Genomic DNA, 14,533 nt, shown 5'->3' with positions numbered 1-14,533 from the left:
CAAACAAAAAAGCACACCAAAAGTACAAACATGTTCCCTGCAAAAGTTATATAGAGTGAGGCATTCTGGTATGCAGGTGGTCTAGCAAACCCCCTGCTTATACAGCCGCTCACATGGAGACTCGTTGGGTGTGATGTTTAATTTTGAGATATTCTATTTCTTTTTACATCTGTTCATTGCCAGAGCAAAAAAGAGAGCAGGAACAATTTCAGCTGACTCCACTTACCCCAGCAGCCATCACAGTCTGTTATAACCTGAACTACATGTCATCTTTGCAGCTTCTTTCCTCAAATTATTCAGATTCTAAATAAACTTACACAGGGTTACTGTTTTTTGCAACATATAACTGGTAAATGTGCAGTTTATCTGTTCATATATACTTCTTATTTGTCCAATGTGTTCTATTTTATATCTATACTATTGTGTATACTTTTTCAATTTATTTGACTTAACTATTGAAGTTTGTAAATGTTTTGTTCCAGAAATTGTTGCATTTGTATAGTGGTTTGCACAGCGTCAGGTAATGCCTTATATCCCGTGTTTTACCTAACCAAAGTCGATTCTGGTATGTTTCACATGCTAGCAATAAAGTGATTCTGATTAAAATGGTGCACTTTTGGTTCACATTTTGAAGTCTCAGACATCCTGGGACCTATACATATTTTAAATTATTTCTCAATGTGATACATTTTTTTTCTTATTAATAAATGATATTACTCTTTCAGACACACAAACACTTTTCATGAGGGAGGTGTTTTGATTTAATACTGTCCTTGTGCCCTCCTTAGTTATTTCATTCCAAATAAAACAGCAGGTGTGATCTCAACATTTCAAAGAAAACACACAACAACAAAAGAGTGCCTGCCAATGGCTTTTAAATGAAGCGGCCCTGGAAAACACTAAGACACTGGACACTAAGGCACATAACTGTATACACATAAAATGTACATTTGTGGATTGTAGCACCTATGTGATGGAGGTTCTATAGCTCTGTACTTCACTGCTAGTTGTATCCAAGTTCAGGAGACTTGGCCTTTAGTCCTTGGAATGTCAGAAAAGTACTTCACTCAAGAACTGTGAGTCCATCAAGGTTTAGTACTTTCCTGTACTCCTCTGGCACTGATGTTTTCTATTGCACTGCTCTCTATTGATACAAAACCTTAGGCATGTTCTTTCATTTTTTTCTTGCTACTTTAGGGTTACAATTTCATATATGGTAGTGTGATAACCTTTTATAGGCCATTCATCTTGGGTAGAATGCGTTATTAAAAACTAGCTGTGTCACCTGTCGAAGATGGGTTGAAATCTAAGTAATCAATGCAGACCATGTTTATTTATATGATTTATGAGTTGTCTGGTATAATAAAACGCCCCAAATCCCTTTACCTCATGGTGGCCTTTCTTCTTTGGACACAGCTGCCCGTTTTTGCCACTTCCTCTCAATGTCCCTTGTTAAACTGACCCCTCTTACAATCAAACTGTTTTGCTGGGAAAATGTGGTGGTGGTGGTCGCTTACGTATTGCGCTGGTTTAGTGACTCTAGCCTAGTCGTGTAAGGGCTTTGGTTTTCTGACATGCACGTCAATTAATTGTTATTTTTCACTAATACATTGCCCACCATGTGAAGTTGTCAATTACTAATATTACAGCTATTAAAAATGTGTTCATGTGGCCTCAGCAGGTGGAAGAAGGTCACAAACACACTGTAGTGTGACACTGTAATTTGTGATGTTTATTCCAAAGTTAAAGCCACACACACCAGATGATAGCGTGAAACTGGACAGGAAGATGGATGCTATTTTAAAATGCTGACATGTGCCAAATCAATATATGGCCAGAGTGACCAACAGCTACTGTCTGCAGAAGCCATGAGAACAGGGGATGCTTTTATTTGGACATAGTCCAAAAGTACCATAGATGGCTCTCATGGCAGTTGCGCATACCTGGCAAGGTTCATAGCAGATTCTATGAATATGTAAATATGTGAGTGCTTATAATGACAAGGACCCATCACAAAGTAGAAGCTGCCTCCATGCCGCTGAACATTCCTGCCAGATGGATGTATGATCGTCTGCATTCCCCACTGACGAACTGCCTGGGATGACTGTATGGTTTCGTGGGCTTCACTATGTATAAATACTATTTGTTGGGTAACAAAGTTATCTTTATAAACAAGTTAAATACACATATCTCTTTTTGTACCATATTGCTGCTGTCTGATTATTTCTGCCATGGTTATGAAATGAATGGGTATGGCTAGAGTCTGTTCTGCATCAATAAAAAGCACAATCCAAGGAAGCAGGCGCCCCCTGCTGGATACACTGTTGTAGCTGGCGTATAATGTTGGACAATGCAATAGGCTGATAAGCCCAATATCTTATCAATATCTTATTGTCTTATTTTTAGACCTTGTGGACCACCAGGGGCGTACCAGCCACTCTACCCGACACAGACAGATAGGAAGACACCAATACTGTCCAGCACACATGCCTTATTTTCTTTGTCGCGTGGGAAACACTTTTCCCCGTTCCTCACGCTCACAGCACAGCCAATACAGCACCCATAAGAAAACACAGCTCTGTCCTCTCTCCTTCTCAGTCTGCTGCCTCCACTCCTCTCCCCGTAAGCTTTGTCCACCTCCTCCCGACTCTGGTTCTCTGAATGGAATGAGGCAGCTCTTTTTATTCAGGTCCTGGGAGTGTTCCAGGTGTCTCATCAGTATTACCTGGAATCACTCCCAGGGGTGGTGCCAGTCCACTATAGGGATCTGTAGCTCCCCCCGAAGGCCCTCATGGAACCCAACGGGGCTGTGCCAACTCCAACTCCCAGTGTGCCCTGCGGAAATCAATGGTGCCACAGCTGCCCAGGAGTGCTGCCCTCTAGCATCCTGGGGAAGTTATTGCCTTGCTGATGCTCTCTCCCCTGGTCCTTCCATACAGTTGGCATCCCGGCCAGGTAATGGCCGTGGCCGCCCGTCACGACTCCTATTGGTATTTTTTTAATCATTTTTGATTTTCTGACCATTCTTCTATACGTTATGGACACACAGATGCAAATACCCACAACACAGATACTTGTCCTTTTATTAAGGTGGATGAAATTCCAACTATCATGATATTCTCCTGTCCCTGATCTTAAAATGGAAGTCTTACTGTTTAATTTGAAGCCTTGTTACTATCAAGGAGTTAAGTAAAGCACCTTTGTTTTATATATCACCTTGCCACACCACAGTGTTTTATAAGTATGTAACAATACAACTAGCTCAACTGCTTACTTCTTTACAACCGGAGAACTGGAAGAGATCAGTAAAGTAGAATGAAACAAAGTTTACAAGTCAGCTCCTTTGGTGTCTAGCTGTCACAACTGCCATCCTTCTCCTCTTCCTGAGCGTTTCTGCATGAGACCAATTCTGTTCTGTCAGCATACTAACGCTTCCAATACTAAGATGACAATTGTACAAACAGTGCTTCTTCATCAGTCATTCACTCTTTATTACATAAAGTACATGGGGTAACACTTTTGAACTTGACCTCTTAAGAGAAACATTAGGAAAACAACGTGTTTTTATTTTTGAGCATAATCCCAGTGAGCACTAATACACTTCTTAAACTGTTCAGAAAGCTTTCCTGTGTCACTTGGATAAAACATTTTGTGTTGCTTGTGTAACTACTCTATGTCTTCATTTTTCATTATTGCCATCGAATGCCCTATAGAGGTTGCCCTTCCGACTGGGGGACAGATAGCAGTTACAAGGGACAGGTAGGCATCTCCATGAATGGGTCTTTATAGCCAGTGTAGTGTGATTAGGTTCCCTGTTGTGATGCAGAAGGGGAATGGCTAATAAGTTTCCTCAGAGCTTTTGCCTGACTGACTGCTGCAAATGCCAAAGCAAATCAGCATAATATGGACCAGTCACTGTATGTCTTTTGAAGCATGTTATCAATATGCAGTAAACCCCTATAATCATAAAGAATTATGCAAATGATCTAGCTGGTAGTGAGATGATCCTTAGATTTCTTTGGGTTTGCAGAATCACCATTGTTTAATTATTGTTGGGGCTCTGAACCAAAATGATGTATCAAAGTTTTGTCCCCAGTTAGGAAACACATCTTAAAAGTTCTCCCAGTCCAAATATTTTAGCTCAGGATTCCTCTCATAACAGCAAATGTGGCAATGCTTCATTCCAGGTGTCAACATAAGTTCATATATTCAAACAAATCTCATGTAAAGAGTATAGTAAAATTCATACTTGTATGCCCTAATCAACGTGCAACATGTCGCCAATCTCCAGCACTATGATCAGTGAGTATTGCGGACTTCCTTATCTGAAATAACTATCTATTGTTCTCTTTGCATTTATCATTGTTATGTAACAGTTCTGATTATCTTTGCCTTCAAATGGGGTCCAACCTGTACAAGTACAGATCTTGCTCACTTTTATTGTTCATGTAAAATGAATTTCACTGACTTATAACCACTCCTTATTGCCGGGGTCATCAAAGATTTTCATTTGCCCTAAGCTAAGCCTGGCAACGCGAGGGCACAAAAAGGGGGGCATCATTTCCTCAACTAAACTGTACCACACACTCAGTTTTGGATGACACGGTTTTTGAACAGTTTTATTTATTTAATTTACACCTTGAGGAATTCAGTGCAACATTAAGTGTTCCATCATTCAGTTCACACAATGGTGCTGTTCTGCATTTCAAAGCTGCAGAAAGGGAAAAAAACAGTTTTCACAGTTTTGAAACAAGCAGTCTTCTGGTATACCTTTAACAGCATTTGTGTTACTGAAGCAGTGCTTACTGCTTTATCTTATTCCCATTTTGAGTCTATATTGTTCATTTAGTAAGTGAATTAGGTTTCATTTCATGACAGTTGAAAATATTCCATGCATAGCTTGTTTATTTCAAATTAACATTTATAAATACTATAATGATTCAGACCTGTGAAGAACCATGCAGGTGAGAATCTGGCAGGGGATGAAGCTTTGCAAGCTGGAGTAGCACTGAACTGAAGGGTGAGTTGGACTGGAAAAGAATGAGAAGATGGACGGCACAATATAGACAGTTAAAGACAGGAGTTCCCATGAGGAAGTTTAAGTACTTCATCAGTACGGAATTAGACAGTGTGGGTTAGTCGAGGTCTCTGTCAGAAAAGTCTTGTCAAAGGCAATTAATTTTGTTTGTGACTGTGTCTTTGTTTGCCAGGCCTTCTTCCATCAACAAATTGAATCTTTTAAGGAAGTAGAATGCTGGAGGAAGTCAAAAATGCAATCATATTCTGTTTTGTTAAGTTAAGGTTATTAATATAGCATAACACAATAACTAATTCCATTAAAAGTCTGGCTAATATTATACCAGGTTTTAATAGTGAGTATTGGTTTCTACTGCACTGTTAATTGGGACTAAAGTTGAAAGTAATGGAGTAGTTTCAACGTCACCTTTTCAACCAAAATATCACCATCCACACCGTCAGAAATTTGAATGTTACATCAGCTAATCAATACACATTCTGTGATTGGGTACAACCACTTTGGGTATTTATGAGAACAAATATGAATTGAAATTCTTTTTTTGGAATAAGAACACCACCAAAGTTCATTCAGTGCAACATATGCTTGATAATTCCTTATACTGCATAGATACGTGGTGTGAATGAACAGGTGACTGAATCCAAGTGTCGAAGAGTGAATACAGAAGTGTGTCTGTTAAAAGTGTATGATCTCTTTCTGTGAGTGGGATAGGTGGTCCCTGGCCTAGCCAAACAAGTGTTTGTTAAGCGAGAATATGGCCCCAGGTCAAGACTACTTGAATACCCCTGCCCTATGGCATTATACTATCACATATACAGTCACTCTTTGATTATTCATTACAACTAACTCCACGGTGCCAATTCTTTCTACTGTTGTTGATGTCTAATGCAGGCAAGTCCCTGAATCATCTACTGTACCAGATACTTTCTGCCATGACAGAATTCTGCAGAATTCTCCAACTCAACTGTGGCATGTGAGTGGTACTGGTCCTGGCACATATTAACTAAGTAAAAATGAACCTACAAAAGTGTACCGATTAATATCAGTCGAAATGAAATGACAGCACAACACTTGACTTCATGGTTTATTCTATTTGCATTTCATTGGCTCTGTAACAAGAAATATGCACTATAAACCACAAATGCCAGATGTTAGTATTTCACATTTTCAGCAGCTAACAAAATCAGTTCTGTAGGATACACAACGTTTGACCACCGTGGTGTAATGTCATTCACTGAGGGCAGTATGAAAGTGTTTTATAAAGCTTCCTTCTACTTTCATTAATTACTTTTTTCATTCTTGTGTTGCAGGGGCTTTAAAAAAAATTAATTCGCAAAGGAGTCAAACATGAAAAAGTTGTCCTGTTAAAAGAAATATCAAATATAGGCACCAAATATGGAGAAATTACCCATACAATTCTGGAGCCAGTAAGAGCTGGAATGGCAACTTACCTAAAGTGCTCTCACTTGGGTCATCTGGGTCTGGGGTATTGCTGCGGAGGCTGTGCATATCTCCACGTCTGCGTTGCCGGTGCCTCCTTCTGTATTGAAACTCTGCATATTCCTGAACAAAACAAAGAAATATGGCAGATTCAGTTTCAACATAGTATAGGAGCATCTCTATGACACTTGATACCTTCTGATCCTCAAACAGCACTCTGTGACCACAGCTGGCTGAACAGCCCACAAGATCAAGCTTAGGAAGAAGGTATGCATTTACTCATCAGATATTCTATATGACAAGCCAAATTAGCACTGAGAGCTAACTCAGAATGTATTTAAAGATATCTCAAAATGATAAATATCTGCCAATACATTTACATCAAGATATCACAAATGCATTTTGAAATATCTTGAAACAACTTCTCACAGATTTCTCAATATCTTATAACAACTTTGTATGCATTTTGAGATATTGGAAAAGCAATTTATGATCTCTTGAAACGACTTCCTGTAAAATTTCTGATATTTTCAACAGGACTTCCTACCAGTTTAAGACTTCTTGGAATGCATTTGAGATCTCTTGAATAGCAAGGGAAGTTATTTAAACATCTCGAAAATCATGTTAATGCCCTGTCACATTACATCACTCTAGCGATTCAATCAGATACTTCTTTTACATGATATATTTTTATTTGTAGCCAAATACTTTTGCCTACTTTTTGAAATATCTTAGAACAGAGAGGAAGGTCTATTGAAAGAATTGGAAATTGAATAGAAACTAATTTTGAGATTTTCTTAATGAAATTCAGATTATCTTAAAATGCATATAGAATTAATTAGAGATTGTAAAATGCATTTGAGGTATCTTTAAATGCATGAGGAGCTATTCTGAGTATCTGAAAATGTATTGACACAATGTGCAGTGCTTCTGAGATATCTCAAAATGTATTGCAATTAACATGAAATGTAAAGGAGCTTTTTTGAGATATCTTGAACTGAGTTCCACATATCTGAAACGCTGAACTGCATTTTGGGATACCTGAAATTCATGTTAAGACATCTCTAAGAGATAATTTGGCTTGCAATAACTCTAAGTTTTATGCATGTTTATATTTAAACACATTTCTTTTAACTCTAAAGAGGATTTAATGAAAATGGCAAACCTTCACAAATATGTATCTATTTTGGGACTTAATAAGGAAAAGGCTTTCATGACAACAATAAGGATGCTTCCCAGCAAGCAGCATAAAGAAGACATCTTACGGATGAGAGGTGGCCATCCACTTCATGAAGCTTATTTGGTTACCTAACTGTTAATTTATCCCAAAAGATGATCCAGAAACTGTTTAAAAGTTGTCACAGTTGCTGCTTCAGCTACGATTTGGTACTTTGTTTCACAATTTCATGACCCCTTGTGTGAAAAGGCACTTCCTGACTTCCATCTTAAATACAATTGCAAGGAGAGGGAAAGCTAACCTTCTCCTCAGTTCTCAAGTATTTGTATTTCGGATTTATGGCACAGAGCGATTACTTGAGCGGCCACAGCTAATTCATATAAACAAGTGACAGCTGTCAAAACACCATGAGAAGTACTTTTTTGGCACAAATCGTACATTAATGTTCTACAGTGTTAGCTTGATTTGATTGTAAATTATTTATTTATGAGAATTTTATTCTAAGTTCAAATAAGAATTAAAAAATAGTTTTCACTGTGTTTCCAATGCCAGTTTACCAAGATCATTTCTTACATTTGCTGAATCTGTTTACCGCATATACTCGTGGACACATTCTCCTGCGGATAAGTTGGGACTTGATTTTACTGTATATTAATTTCTGGTATTTTATAATGTCGGTCGTTTAAGTCAAATGCTGAAGACTCATGATATTGCTCCAAGAGATGATATGCTAATGCCCACCCGAGAGAGTAACCACAGAGCACACTGCCTTTTTTTTCTATGTATTGTGCCTACGTGATGACACAGTAATACCTGAACTATTCCGAAACAATGTTTGCACTGATTTGTGTTTTTTGTATCTCACACCCTCATACATCTTTACCATAAGAGCATTCCTTCTCTACGATGGAGCGTTCAATAAGAAGAAAATATGAGGCTGGTTTTAAATTAAACGTCGTTGAAGTAGTGAAAGAAATTGGTAACTGCACTGCTGCAACAAAATTTGATATGTCTGAGAAACTGGTGCGAGATTGGAGGAGGCAAGAAGATGTTTATATATATATAAAAAAAAGTCACACATTTTTGAATGGGTGTATAAGTTGGGGTCTGATTTTATGATTGATTTTTCAGGTTTCAAGACCCGACATATACGTGAGTATATACAGTAATCCATTTTTATTGTCATTAATAGTGTGTAATTACTAATATGTACTTAATGTGTGAATCAATCAAATGTATAACAAGGTACACAGCAGACAGAAACCTTGAGAAACAATCCATTTATTGAATGAAAACACTTTTTCCATTATAAGGCCACAGAATTGTAACCTACTTGGATAGCAGCTGGCTCAAACCATAAACTAGAGCGGGATGAGACCTCAGTACCTCTCAGTACCCCCATTAATTAGACCAATTAAGCTAACTGGCATACTTTTAGAATGTGGTGGTCAATCAGGACACCTACAGAAACATTCTCAGTCATGGGGAGACCGAGCAACCTTTACACCAGTTGGAAATGAAAACCACTGATTTACTGGATTACGCAAAATCTCTTAACACCTGTGCCTACATCTGCTGTATCAAGTAATGGAAAGTAGTCGACAGTAACAGTTTAGGAATTACTGCACTTATTGTGCTCCCTAGTAGTGGGGTGCAGATTGTAATCAAACTCTGTGACTTATGCTATATAGTATTGTTTCTCAACCTGAAGGTTGCTGTACACTCCAGATAGGTCTTCAGCTGAAGTTTAAAAAAAAATAATTAAATCAAGCCATCACTTTAATATTTTAGGGGGTTACTGATTGAAAGTTTCACTTCTGAAACCTGTTGAAGGGAAATTCTGGCCGTGTACACTGGAGAACTGAAATGACTGACATTAGTTCAGCTATGAGCAGATAACAAGCTGTTCTACACCGCACCATATGCTTCATTAACCAAGGAACATGATCAAGTTCCTTAAATGTCTTGTAGCATCACGTATTCTGAACTCTTCCAGGTCCATATCAGCCTCACAAGATTCATCCTAAAAACCTCAACCAAACAGGAATGTAAAAAGAATATACAGTCCACATTTTCTGAGGTACAGATTTACTTTTACTGTGAAATGTGGTGAGTAATGGCTACTGTGCAGCATCTGTGGTGTAGTAACACCACAGGCCCGCACCTGGGACAACCATGACACTTATCAGGGGCCCAAGCTAGATATGGGCCCGCGCTTTTTCGAAAATAAGTGGCGTTTTAAAATATACGCACATATTTGAAATACGAAAGGGGCCCGAACTCTGTCAGCTGCCTGGGGACCAGAATTTCCTAGGTGCGGGCCTGACCACCAAATCAAAGCATGAAGCCACCAGCTATAATTATAGAAGTACATTTTTCACCTTTTTTAAATGGAAAAAAATGAATATCTTGAGGTTTTACAAAAAAATATTGTATCGCATTTGTGCAACAAGCCAGCAGGCACTTGGGGCATTGTCTCATTACACATTGAAATGCCAAGAAAGCACACAAAACTGCAGAACGGCTTGTCTTGCCTTGTATAACAAATATGAGCTCCGAAATTCTAGACAACCTGAAAACTAAAAGCATACTCCTCTCTGCACTCTTTTCCCACACCCCTGATTTTGACAAACTTGTGAAAATCAGACAAGCCAAGGTCACCCATTAAAAAGACAATTACTGTAAATTTGATTCAGTATTAGACACCCATGAGTCAAGTCCTTTGTGGATGAGTAGTGTATGCATTTCATCTATTATGTGAACTGTATATAAATGATGAATATGTATTCACTATTCTTTGTTAATGTCTGGCATTCAGGAGAAAATTTTGGATAGTTTACTTTAAAATTATTGCTAATAAAGGGTCATCACAAAACAAAAATTGATAACACTGGGACTCAAGGCCAAAAAGTTTAAGTGGTAAATGATAAATCAGATACATGTAATATTTTGTTATACTTACACATAGGTTGAGCCTGCATTACACACACATACAGATATTTTACCTGGGAATATGAGCTGCCACACAAGGTCTTGTGAAGCTAAACATCCAGGGAAGAACTAGAATATAACACGATAGCCTAGAAGGCCTTGAAATGGTTAGAATTTCTGATTGGAGAGGGAAACCACTGGAAGAAATGTTGTATGTGGCATTGTTTTATTATTTATTGGACAAATGTAAATAATATTTGAGTAAATTATAATTCACTTCAATGGTTTAACACCTCTGCATTGTCTTTTTGGAAGCTGTCAAGCAATCAGATGTTTTATTTCCATAACAAGCAATTGGGACACAGATGGAAAGTCAAGAAACTTCTCATCAGACAAGAAATTTGCCCATGTTCCTGTTGTACCTGAGACTCTGGTGATGAAGGTAATAAAAGGCTTCTGGTATGTTCTGTGTTACAGTCCCTAAAGTTTGAATGTTATTCTTTTATTGCCTGTTTTAGGGGTGTGTTTTGGGGCTAACATTATGCTTGAGGTAAATGAACTGATTTTTCAATAATCAAGTGCCTCCTGCCAAACATACCACTGTTATCAGATGTAGCGATTGCTTAACACACCTTTACGATACACGTTTGATAGAAATCAGGAAAATAGACACATCAGAATACTAGAAGACATTTCAGTGAGTATTTCAAAATGAAATCCTGTAGTTTTCTCCAAAATAATCCTTTTAGTCACACGGATAAGTGGTGAACCTCATTAGCTTTCCTATGCCTGGATTAAAAATGCACATATTTTCAAAGCGTCACACATACAAATAAATACTGACTGTCAGGTTATTGCTTTACTGTGCATTTCAGAAGCCATAGACATTGACACACTGATGATGTGTGGGCATTCAGTGCTAATGAGATGAAATACAAAGATTCACTGATTTTTGCATGCATTGGAGCGTACCGTAGCCATCATGCAACATGAGAAAAGTACAAATCATATAGATTACGCTACACAGTCCTAAGCACAATGCTGTTGTGTCTTTTTTTTGCATTTTAAGGTCTACAAAATTGAAAATGTGCAAAGGTTCAATTTTTTTTAAATAATACAAGTTTTACTTTTTTTTTTCAATATTTCCAAATTTAATCAGTTGTGCTTAGAACTTGATCAGTTACATATTGCTTTCTTCCAATGGTTCTGGATGAAATGAGGTGATTGCAAGGCAGTAGTTCTTTGAATTATTTGAAAAGGTATGAAATGAGAATATTGCTTTTGCCAAGTAAATACTGCTTTGCAGAAGAGGGGTTTGTGATCAAAAAACATGGCGCTGCTGTCCTGAGTCTTAGTTCCTTCTAAACATCTGTAAGAAAAAAAGCCATGAGGGGGGCAAAGAAGAATGCTCGGGCTCCTGTAAACTACACCACCCCACCAGTCAATGCAAATAAAACAGCAATCCAAAAATTATGCAGATTCAGCAGGATATCCTGTATGTGTGCAGGAGGACTGCAAGAACTGGCTGTGTATATGAGGACGGACAAACAGACAGACAGACAGACAAAAGTATTTACTGCCCCACTGATTGCTACCACATTCCGTAACCTACAGTTACAACACATATAAACTGAAAATATATTTCAGTTTTGAGTTTTTATTCATTTTTCTTTTTTTATGCAAAATAGTTACTCATCAAAATGTTAAATAAGCTTTGTTATCCATATAAAAATCCAATGTAAAATGAGCTGTGCTTTTCAGTTGTAACACAGCAAATCATGGTAGCAGCCTCAGGGTTGGCGAGTCCTATTTTAAGCCCACTGTACAGAGCTATATAAAACAAACAGACTAACAGGGAGATAAGTTGCTACAGACAAATACATTTATAACACATACTTGCAAACAGATTACAATCCTCTTTTAAATTCATTCTCCTGGATGACAGCTAAAAAGGATTAACAAACGCCTTTGTTATTTGCTACTTACACAAGTACCCAGTCTTCACAGTCTGCTTATGTGTTAATTCACTGCCTCTGCCCCTTACCCATCCACTTGCTTGGTCATAAATACTCTTTTAGGGTTATTGACTCTGTGTCTGGAATTAATGGCAGAAAAAACTTCTATAGTTGCAACATGGAATCTATCCTGTCACGCAACAGCCTCCTGTTCATATTGCATATGACGATGCAGCCTCAGAAATACAAACCACACTGCTTTCTGTGCAGTCACTTTCTCCCTCGTCCATTCTGGAAAATAGTACATGACCTTTATATTAAATTCAGAGACAATTCTTATTCTCTGGCCTTAATGATATTTCACAGATGCTCATACTTGAAACTATATACGTTTTTTTATTATTATTATTTGATGTTGTATTTAATGTATTAATGTTGTATTCACTGTCTGGTGAAAATGCTGTAATACTGGTCTGAGGGAGACATGCAAGTAGGAATCTCATGGTAGTGTGTATGCATGACAATAAAACTCATCTTTCTTACTTCTAGAATTACAGTGGATTCAGAAGGAATTAGGACCTCTTAACTTTTATCACATTTTATTATGTTGCAGCCTTGTGTTAAAATCATTTATATTCATTTTTTCCCACATCAAGCAACACTCAATAACCCAGAATGACAATGCGAAAACAGGATTTTAGAAATTTTTGCAAATGTATTAAAAATTATGTTAGGATAAGCTGCAACATACCAAAATGTGAGAAAAGTGAAGGGGTCCCAATTCTTTCTGAAGGCACTGCATATGTTGAATTACTTTTGCATTTGTTTTTATATCCATTTGGTGTTTGTTTCAGAATAAGAAAATACTTGATGAATATATATTTGCATAATAATCATTAAAATATTGGTGGGTTTTTTTTTGTTTGAAATGGTTACTCAATTTTCTAATAAGAAAAAAAAAAAGAATTCTAATGACCATAAGAGGTACATGTGACAGCGTATCAGATTAGGTCTAACTAAGTGAGTATGTCTCGAATGCACTTTGCACCAGTACCTATTAGTCACATGTTGCAGTTGATGAACCAATGAAAACCTTGTTATGCTCAAACGAAGGACTACACTTAAACTGTTTGTGGCACTGTATAATCTAAGCTGTGTGGATCATGACTAAGCTAGCAGAGTGGGTTTCTCCTCCTTAGCATTATGTTTGCTCCATGAAAAACAAGACAAAAGCTTTGGATTTTTTCAATAACAAAAAAGTGTTGCAATTGGGACAGTAGAAGCATGTTTCTTGGCGTTCTTTTCCTGTATTTTTTCTGTTGCTCATGAATGAGAAGGCAGAATGTCAGTGCCTAATCCACATGATGGATGGCGCACATTGTGTTATTGTAGGCTACCACAGCATAGTGATTTCCACATTTCAGCTGTCACAAATGTTGACAGTTGCTACAATCTGAACAGTAATTTGGTGTCTGATGTCTTTCTTGTCCTTCCACTAGATCACTTTTGGACACACAGCTCTTGCACCATTGCCACCAGGCAGAACGTGACAGTTCGGTCGTACAGTTCCCATAAGCATCAGTTTTCATTTGAATTAAACTCTCAAGCAGTTCAGGTGAGGTTTAGAAACTATCCATTTTTATACAGTAACCTTAGTCAAGAAAGGGGTCCACAGTGACAGCACAAATGATGAAGCAATACCATATTGACTGTACTTGCTACCTCTCTAGCGGTGTGTAAGGTATTGAGTTCCAGAGCTTGCTTCGCACAGCATTGAGATCTTCATACCAAATCGTGCCTGTTTGGATGTGATATACTGTATCTACGATAGCCTTCCCTTACAAGCCATTAGCATTTTGTTAATACTTATGTCACGATCGGGAACATACACTTGCATATTTTTAATGATTGCCTGATGCAAATCCCACAATTTGTAAAGATTTGGAGTTTGCTGATTGGCTTCATCATATTCATTGTTCTTAGTGAAATGCAGGT

At 37.7% G+C, this 14,533-nt stretch overlaps 1 protein-coding gene across 8 annotated transcripts in view; it reads right to left on the bottom strand.

Moving 5' to 3' along the window:
- LOC120515645 (ankyrin repeat and IBR domain-containing protein 1-like) overlaps positions 1-14,533 on the bottom strand; it is a 445,503-nt gene that overhangs the window by 8,392 nt on the left and 422,578 nt on the right. For all 8 annotated transcript variants that reach the window (XM_039736854.1, XM_039736855.1, XM_039736857.1 and 5 more), the window contains one exon: positions 6,487-6,598. In XM_039736854.1, coding sequence (XP_039592788.1) covers positions 6,487-6,598 — 112 coding nt within the window. The remainder of the gene's footprint in view (positions 1-6,486; positions 6,599-14,533) is intronic.

Source organism: Polypterus senegalus, chromosome 15, assembly GCF_016835505.1.
Source record: "Polypterus senegalus isolate Bchr_013 chromosome 15, ASM1683550v1, whole genome shotgun sequence".
NCBI classification, from domain to species: Eukaryota; Metazoa; Chordata; class Cladistia; order Polypteriformes; family Polypteridae; genus Polypterus; species Polypterus senegalus.
Note: the sequence above shows the minus strand (reverse complement) of the source record. Positions and strands in the feature narration are given on the sequence as shown.